The 9,467-nt window shown below is 41.6% G+C and overlaps 2 protein-coding genes across 2 annotated transcripts; one reads left to right on the top strand and one right to left on the bottom strand.

The window, feature by feature from the left end:
- Nucleotides 1–1,113: 1,113 nt before the first annotated feature.
- On the top strand, nucleotides 1,114–7,326 carry arl10 (ADP-ribosylation factor-like 10). The gene is made up of 4 exons (XM_048997654.1): nucleotides 1,114–1,980; nucleotides 3,459–3,639; nucleotides 4,170–4,345; nucleotides 5,164–7,326. The coding sequence occupies exons 1-4, from the start codon at nucleotides 1,843–1,845 to the stop codon at nucleotides 5,329–5,331; spliced, it is 663 nt and encodes a 220-aa protein (XP_048853611.1). The 5' UTR covers nucleotides 1,114–1,842; the 3' UTR covers nucleotides 5,332–7,326.
- On the bottom strand, nucleotides 7,114–9,413 carry nop16 (NOP16 nucleolar protein homolog (yeast)). The gene is made up of 5 exons (XM_048997658.1): nucleotides 8,687–9,413; nucleotides 8,369–8,477; nucleotides 8,076–8,136; nucleotides 7,878–7,984; nucleotides 7,114–7,664 (listed from the first exon to the last, which is right to left on the bottom strand). The coding sequence occupies exons 1-5, from the start codon at nucleotides 8,791–8,793 to the stop codon at nucleotides 7,521–7,523; spliced, it is 528 nt and encodes a 175-aa protein (XP_048853615.1). The 5' UTR covers nucleotides 8,794–9,413; the 3' UTR covers nucleotides 7,114–7,520.
- Nucleotides 9,414–9,467: the final 54 nt, after the last annotated feature.

Consider the following 9,467-nt stretch of genomic DNA (forward strand, 5'->3'; position numbering starts at 1 on the left):
ACACACACCCAGACACATATACATAGCCAACATACATATATACATATATATTTTAGGTGAACCTAATCCTCTTCCTTGGTTTTTTGAGAAAGTCTCATTAAGACGCGTAGTTATACTTTATTTTAATATATAGGTCTTCCCTCTATAGCTGCAAAAAAGTCCCAAATAACTAAGTAAACAAAGATACATAAATAAACAAAGACTAGGACGAAATGCATCAACCCGACTTATTTTTTTTTAAAAAGTGACATTTTTTAACTATACCTAAAATAATAAATTCCTTCTATATTTTACGTAAGCAATATCTTTGTAGCTAATTATATTGCTGTGTTTATATACCTCTTTACAGAGACGTTTGTCACTATGCTATCACGTGGTCTGTCAGGCCGCATTATTCTCGCGCTGCCAGATGAAAAAGGCCTCCTCTTTATTTTTATATAGCTCCTTTCCATCGCTGTCAAAGTTGCCTCAAGTCAAGGCTCACACAACTGAAAAAAAAACATTACATCCTGGAGATATAAACATCTGGTTATATTTTCCGGCCAAACATTGTCCTAGTTTACCCAAACATGTCAGAATTACTATTGATGTAGTTATTTTCCAAAAGACTTAAATTCACATTATTCTTGTAGTTCCGTCATTTCTACACTATAAAAATTATATCCTATATAACATTGCAGAATAAGCTGCTTTAAAGACGTGATTTGTATAATATTCACGTTTTATAATTAGCAACACCGAAATGGTCTGTCATATGACGTGGTATGATTCTACACAATGAATCCATTTAATGGTAAATTATTGCCATACAATTCCCCCCTCGTTTAATGAATCTAAATACAACATTCAGTAGCTTTCCTTGGTTAGACCGTACTAGAAGTATGTATCTGTTTCACACCCGTTCCGCTGCGTATCTTGCTCTTTTTTGCGCTAATTAAAGCTAACGGTGTTTCTCATGTATACGCTGAGAATTTACAGAATTTGCTGAGTATTTTATAGAGCTGCTGCTCTGCCCCGTTAAATACTGATGACACATAGTTGCATATTTATCACTACTTTGTCTTTTACTCGCTCAAAGTTCGTTTAATATCCTTTAGTTTTGGTGGGTGTAAAGGGCATGTTTTGGTAGTTTTCAAAATAATGTCTACATGTACAAGGTTCCAGTTCCTTTTCGAACGCTGTAACCAGGGGCGGAGGAGGGATCTCAAAGCAGCGGAGGGGCGAATAGGGGGTCCCCCTCGATTTACCAAGGGCCCCCTGCGGTGATGGGCCCGGGGGTAGACGTCCCTCCGCCCTCCTCCGCTACTGACTGTAACCTTGTACCATGTGACAAAAAGCATTAATGGATCCTCATTAGCCTAACAACCAGCAGCTACCACTTTCAGAATATTACACAACATTTCGTTACAAGTTACTGGGTATGTAGATAGAGTATCGTTTTAACAATGATAAAGATAAGAGGAATACGCTACAGTTGTAAATGTTAATATCTGATGTTGGAAAAGGAAGAACAAGGCATGCATATCACTGCAGTAAAAAAATCGGAAACGAAACACGGAATAAAACAAGCACCTTGCACAATATTACTAACGCGATATACAAAAGAAGGGTTAAAATGCACACTTTCCTTTTTCTACGTGATTAAATTTCAACTCGTGTCTGCAGGCTAGTGTCTGTAACGCCCTGGTGGCGTCAGCCACAGCACCGGCGACACAAACTGGGCGGGGAGGCGCAGGACTGCCGTCCCATAGCAAGCTTAGCGAGGGCCGGTCACATGAAACAGCTGTGCCTGACGGAAACTGAGATCAGAACCGTGTCGACTCGGCGTTCCAGGGGACACACATGGTTCTGCTCCGCCACATATCTATCGCTTTAACCGCCGCGGTGGCAGCTCTCGGATCTGCGCTGTTCATCGCCTGGAGTTACTTCTACAGAAGGCGAATATGGTCACCTGAGATGGACTACTGCGTGTTCAAAGAGGTGAGGTCTTATCTCTGCGTTTCGAGCTTTTCCTCCGAAACGCTTCAACTTCGTATAAATGTCATTTTTGCGGTTGCGATCCATGCCTAAGTTAATGTCAAATGGTGCAGGTTGCTGCAAGTGAAAAGTCTAGACGTGGCCATAACTTGCGATGGGGAAGTACACTCCATTTTGCAAGACGTGTAGGGTAAACATTTCCAAAGTGGCTGTTTTAACGCCGGCTGTTATGCACCGCAAAGCTAAGCAACGGCTAGAAAAATACACCTGCCGAGTGATAATTAATATTCCCGAATGAGGGGGGAAAGAGCGAGTCTATTTTGGGCGCAATCGTGCAAATGCCGCAAAATCTCCGCTAACAATTTTAAATTCTGCAGTATGTGTAAAAACACAGTATATAAGAAAACCTTTAATCATATACAAAGCATACTAAATTACTGGGTACTGAGCGAAAATGGAGTGGATAACTAAAGGTTTGTATTGAGTATCCTACTGTAATTTTCAATTTTCATATCGCTTGTAATATCACTTTGAGCATAACCGTTTTCCTGTTTGTTTGAACAAAATCAATGGTCAGACTTTGAACTCTTACCAACTGTATAGGTTTTTTCATAATCTGCCGTCTGCTTGACGTATGACCTCCTTGTGAATCCAAACTCACGTGCAGCACCGTTACAGATAATCGATTTAATAAAGCACGCTGCTACCGTCACCATCCTTTCCGACCAAACAAATAAACACGGAATATGATTTTGTAGCTTCTAGATGGGCACTTAAACACGATTGTGTCAGTGGATATTGACCACCCTTTTTTATTTACTGTAAGACATTAAATCAGTGTGCCCGATTTCAAATGGGAACATTCCATTCTGGTTCTCTGCTTCGTACAGTAACAAAAGGGCCACTTTCACACGTTGGAAAGTAGTCAGCCTAAAAAGAATCAAGTAGGATTTAATCACCTTTATTCACCCTTATTATTCTAAAAATGAACACAAATTAACAAATCTGCAGTCAGGAAAAGAATAGATCCTTTGTTTTCTCCTGGATCCAAAGTAGGAATCCCGCACTTCCTCTGTAGGTGATGTTAGGGTTTATCTTTGTTAAGGATGAACAGTGTAATAACCTTACTGTACCTTAGCTTGTCAAATAAGTCAAAGTCCTTGTCTGTATGCATAGGGCGTATTAATTTTCTCTAATCATCACCACTCTGCTTTAACTGAAGTAACTGAAATCAATAGAGGTTAATCTCCCTACATTACACCTAGTTTCCCACAAACATTCGTTTTATTGATGTTTTCATTCAGAGACATTCTTTTCTGTCCATTATAGGACTGAAACCTAAACCGCCCAGTCAGGTCCTCCTCTTTTCCCTACTCATCGCCAGTACAAGCAGTGATTCCGCCGAGGAGCGCAGCTCGTGATTGTCGGCCAACAGAAAACCCGCTCAGAGTTTCACCAATTTTCACACGTGTGGCCAACAGGAGCGGGAGAAGGAGCAGCGCAACGAAAAGCAGGTGCTTGTCCTGGGCCTGGACGGAGCCGGCAAAAGCAGCGTTTTGCAGGTCCTTAACGGGACGAGGAGGCCGAGGGGCTGCCGCCCCACCAGAGGCTTCAACTTCATGAGCATCAGGACTCCAGGGTGCCAGCTGGACTTCCTGGAGAGTGAGTGCCGCACGTATGACTGCTCATGGTTAATCCTGGCTGGTAGGCAGATTCCAGTCTTTGAAAACCACTCATTAAACGAATGGGTACTGGTAAACCCGCAGACCTTTAACGAAGGTTAAGCATCCTTCTTAATACCATTACACCGAAGACAGAAATTTATTATAGGAGCGATCACTATACATTTTGTGTGATTGGTTCATATACCGAATTATTTCTTTTCTTTTGGCAACTGTTATCTTTAATTGAGAAATCGTGACTGAGAGCGTCCCCTAGTGGTAATTCCGATTAATCAAAATGTCGATAATGCACCTCTAATAAATTCATCCATCCATTAAATAAATACATGGAAATAAATGACAAAAAACTAAAATAACTAATGATGAACATTTCTTTAAATTCAGTATTTAACAAAAATTTAGAAGGGTCTTTTGGTACAAAGTGAGCCAAAGGCTCAAAGGAGCCTTTTCACAGAATTACTGCTTCACATACCATTATTGACTTATCAATTAATGCCCCTCCTGCACCAGTTGGTGGCGGTGAAGACCTGCGGATGTACTGGACAGAGTACCTGAGGAAAACCCATATCTTGGTGTATGTGGTTGACTCCTCTGACCGCCAGCGCCTCCCACTGGCGAAAGAGGAACTGCACAGGCTGCTGACGGCTGCTGAGCAGCTCCCTGTGGTGGTGCTGGGGAACAAACAGGTAAATATTGGCAGCTCTGTAGGTGACATGTAGCTAGATTTCGTACTACGATGTGGTGGGGGAGGCGGGGAGTTAATTACAAAAGATTTTAGGCTGAGTAGCACTTTCAGAAAGCTGCTGAAATATTGCTTGGAATAAAGCGGTTTTGGTCGTCAGCAGCCACAGAACATATACAGCCGTGGAAAAAATTGAGAGACTGATCTGCATTTTGAAATCCTGGTTTAATCCTGGTTCTGCTGGCAGGAGGCTACACTGAGCAGCAGGTTGCCTCCAGGTTCAAAATTTCTAAGACAGCGGTACACAAGAATTAAGTGAAACAGGAGACACTGGGAACAACCAGAAACCAGCCAGGTTGAGGGCAGAAGCGGCTTTCTAATGCCAGAGACGACCGTCAACTTATCCGACAGTTTCTCATGAATCGGAGTGTGACCTCGGGTGACCTTCGAAATGGGAAACATTAAGTGCAGGTGTGAGGTGCACTGCTAGGACAGTTCATATCAGGCTGCTAGGAGGAGGACTGAGGTCCCATAAAGCAAGAAGCCCTTAATTAATGAGAAACGGAGAAGAACCAGGCTGCAGTTTGCAAAAAAAAAACAAAAAAAAAAACGTTATTCAGAGACGCAGAGCCATAAATTGAGAAATTTCTGTGTTCCTACCTCAGCCCTTACAAGTCTTCTTTGAGTACATATTTATTTAATAATTGTCAGCTGAATACCAGCAACCAGTGAAAATGTGTAAAAGACGTGGGTCTTGGGGATCACTGTAGCGACATTAAGAGTAAATGGGGGTCGTTTATCTATCCCGTACTGTTCTCTCAGGACAAGCCTGACGCTGTCAGCGTCTCGGAGCTCCACGACGCCCTCTCCCTGGAAACAATCAGGGACGAGAGGAGGGTCTTCCTGCTGACCGCACAGCTGGGCTCAGAGGGCCCGAATGAGTCGGGAGGGCTGCGGGACTTCCAGGACCTGCTACTGCAGCTGGTTTGACCCGGGGCCCCACCTGAGCAGCCGGTTGGCTGGAGCAGGGTAGGGTAGGAGGAAGAAAGTAAACCCTGAGCATGTCAGTTCAGCTCCACCAATCAGAATATGGGTCAATTCTGCTCCACCAATTAAGAATATGGGCCAATGAAGCTCCACCTCTCTGAATATAGACCAGTTCTGGTCCACCAATCAGAATATGGGCCAGTTAAGCATCACCTATCAGAATATCGGCCAGTTAACCTCCACCTATCAGAATAGGGGCTAAATCAACTCCTCCAATAAGATAATGGTGCCAGAACTTCACTTCTTACATGTGATTTGGTATAAACCTGTCTGAAGGGTTCAAGAGCCCAATATCCAAGTACAAGCACAAATCTGTTGTGGCGTACAAGTTTTGTACATCGCCTAGGCCAGAAATTGAAATTAAGGCCATGGGTACAGTGAACATTCCTATTTCTTCTAAACATTTTAATGATCAAAGTAGTTCTATGAAACCAGAGATTAGGCTTCTGCTGTGTCAAGGGTGACCTCCAACGATAATTGGAAAATACTTGGATAATTACGAAGCTGTCTCTCAAGTAGAAATGGTCAAAAATGTCAACATTTTGAAGTCAACATGGATCTTCCCTTTTTTTTGATACAATTATTGTGCAGGTACCACTCTCACTTACCGGAAGTTCCGTCCAACACCACACAAGAACTTAAGCTGTGGCCTCAGCAAAATGCGCTGCGGTCAATCGGATCATGTTTACGCACCATGTATATGAAGGTCGATAAATCGCATTGACTTGTGAATAAGCAAGTTAAGAGTTTTGGTGCCAAGACACCGTTATTTTAAAATGTTTCATTCGCACAAGTCTGTCATGTCAATTCACCGAAGTTTTATTTAATCGCTATCTTGCGCTTAATAGTTTGTGCCGCACACACGCGTCACTTAGACAGCAAAATTTTTAAACATGCATGTTCCGCCATTAACAGTACGATGTGGCACTTAGTGTTTTTTTATATATATAGTTAAGTAGCTGCAAGCAGTAGAAATGGAATTACCGAAAATAAGACGCAAATTCTTCACGCACAAAGTGCGCTAAACGGGAACGTGGCAGCGGTAATTTTTCGCGCATAACCTCCACATATAAAAGGCCCAAAGTACGAGGTAATTCTCAATTCAGGTAGCTATGTATTTATGAGTGTGACATTCTTTTTCCCACTCGTGCTGCTATACCTGTAATCACACCATAATGGGCTGGGTAGTACTGCCTAAAAGTCACAAAAGTATTTTTGAAAACATGTAGCATAGCATTTTAGCTCCTGGCAAACCTTAATAGCATGCATATTTAAGCGTGTAAATAAAGGTCACGGAGATATTAATGTAATGGTTCTCAGTCTCGTTCCGGGCGCCTCGCCTCCCTTGCCAGAATGTTTTCATTCCAACCCCACCTTAATCAGGCTTATATGGTCCTTAATAGGCCAACAATTCTGGCAGGGTGTGTGGAAGGGAGGATGAGAACTACTGCATTAATGGGATCGGTTGCTGAAAAAACGTTAATATTCAACTTCCAACCGCACGGAGAATCCAGGCCGGCCAGTGACCCTGCTGCTCTCCTGCAATCGCTAACTGTTACGACTGCTACTGACCGTCAAAGGTTCCCCTGCCTTTCAGATCGAGAAGCTAGTGTTTGTACTTGTTCTGCATGGGCCTATTACCCAGCCCTCTTCCAGAAACACTCCTAACTACCACGCGACTGATCGTTCGATACTTTAAAACAGGGTAGAGGAAATTAGTAACTATTACAAGAGTACTAGCATATTTATTTATGTAAAAATCAACAGGATGCATTCTCATGAAGCATATATACATGTTTCTCATGTAGGACACAAAGAGAAAATGTAGATGAGTCATATTCTGGTTTTAAATGGTGCTGTGTTTGTCAAATTGATGATTGTACAGAGCATATGAAAGCCCTTTTAGCTTGATTCAAATAAAAATGTTTGGGGCACAAAGCACTGACTCGTCTTTTACATACAATTAAACCAGATAGTTTCAAAATAAGTATACACAATGAGAATACCTTTAAGACTCAAAACCACTATCAAAGGCTTGGATAAGCTGGTTTTTCCCACTCTCATAAACACTAAGGGTTTCGTTATAGAATTCTGAGGTGACACTGGTCACCTCCCATGCAGAAACTCCATATCTATTTTGTGTCCATTTGTTCAGTCTTCAACAATTCCAGAAAGGCGGCATATTCTTCTGAGTGACACTGCTTGTACATCTCTATTTTCCTTTTTATTTGTTTTGGTGTATCCTGGTAGTAGTTTTTTTCATCTCTGGCCATAGCCTGGAAAGAACAAGTGACAAGAGTTAAAGTTAACGCGTTTCAAATATAACACCAGAGAGAGTTCATACGTTTCAAATGTAACACCAGAGAGAGTTCATACGTTTCAAATGTAACACCAGAGAGAGTTCATACGTTTCAAATGTAACACCAGAGAGAGTTCATACGTTTCAAATGTAACAACAAAATGAGAGCACATGTAGATTTTCTACGCACCTTATAATCTTCCTTGTGTTCTCGGATCATGTGCTGCACATACTCGATCATGTCTCTGGACACTGTCCTCGTGTCCTGCTTTGGCAATTTTGCCTCAGCTTCCATTTCTTGCGGGAAGGCAAACAAAAGGTTATATAATACGAGTGTACTTGTGGTAAACTACAACTCAGTATGAAGACTGGAACAAAATAGCCATACCTTTGATGACGTACGGTTTCCTCACAATTTGGGCGACTTCGTCTACCTCCATCCCAGATATCTACAGAATTGAACAAGGTCCTTTTTAACACAAGCCACTATTTACTATCAGAGTTATATACGTGTATGTAACAGGTCTATCTTATCTTCTAATATAATAATGATTCTGATATAGCCAATTCAGGTTAATAATGGAATAAAATAGATTTGCCGTGAGATTTCTTGCGTGAGAGTCTGAAAGTGTGAGTGTCACGTCAGATGTGTGAGAGTTGGCGGCCCTGTTCGCTGCAAACCTTGTTCTTCCGGAGAGGCACAGCGACGTTGGGGTCAAAAGCCAGACCCATGTCGCTCAGGTTCTTGGAGACGGTCGATTGCTCATTCCACGCATTTCTCATCTGTGAGCTTCAGGTTGTGCACAAACCAAGATCTCGATTATGGTTCTGACCCCATCCGACAAGCCCAAATACACGTTGTCAACAGATGTAATCACTATTTACTTCATATTAGGTAATTAGCGATGACTCGTCACATCAAACTGCGCACAACACATACAGAGCTACTCAAACATGCCTGGAAAGACATCCTATTCTCAGGATGTAATCGTAACTCACCATGCTATTCTCGGAGCCATCTTTTTCTTAACCTTCCGGTTGAGTTTTTTCCTATCTTTATTATAATTGAACTTCTTTTTCCTACCAGCCTTCTTAGCCTTCGGCATTGTGGTTCTGTTTAGCTAGCTAACAACTGGTCCTCCACATGGAAGTTAGCGAACGTACAACGTGCAGCACCACGTGACCGCTAGTGGCACGCACTGTTCTGCGCATGCGGAGAACACTTCTTATCGTAACTTTCCCATCTATCAAAAATGTGCAAAGGCAGTAAAGGATCCCCGAGCTTTACATTTCCTTTATATTGTGTTCCTATAAGGAATCATTTCTTGACGACCGTGGCATTTCATGAGAATTATATATATTTTTTTCATTTGTCTCCTATTCACGCACGTTGAAACATGGTCAGTCCAAGAATATATAAAAAAGAACTGACCAGTAAGGATATTGCTTGCAAACTGAATAGGAAATAAATTTAAAACGTAGTGTAAAATGTTACTTACACTGTAAAAGGCTGAAATACCGTTAAAACATATAAAACGTGTATTTTCCATATTCGCCACAGGATGGCACTGCACACCGAAAAACGCAGGCACTTAATTTCCAAACGTGATAATAGCATTGATATTGTCAACATTGTTGTCAACATGTTGTATAAATTTTATAACATCCATAACTATAAATGTGTTCGGTATAGTCACGCCGCAAAATTAATCCTGATACTTTAATTAAAAAAATAAGGTACATGTTATTCAACTTGCAGAAATAAATTGGCAATAAAGAC

The sequence above is a fragment of the Brienomyrus brachyistius genome, unplaced genomic scaffold (genome assembly GCF_023856365.1).
Source record: "Brienomyrus brachyistius isolate T26 unplaced genomic scaffold, BBRACH_0.4 scaffold35, whole genome shotgun sequence".
Taxonomy (NCBI): Eukaryota; Metazoa; Chordata; class Actinopteri; order Osteoglossiformes; family Mormyridae; genus Brienomyrus; species Brienomyrus brachyistius.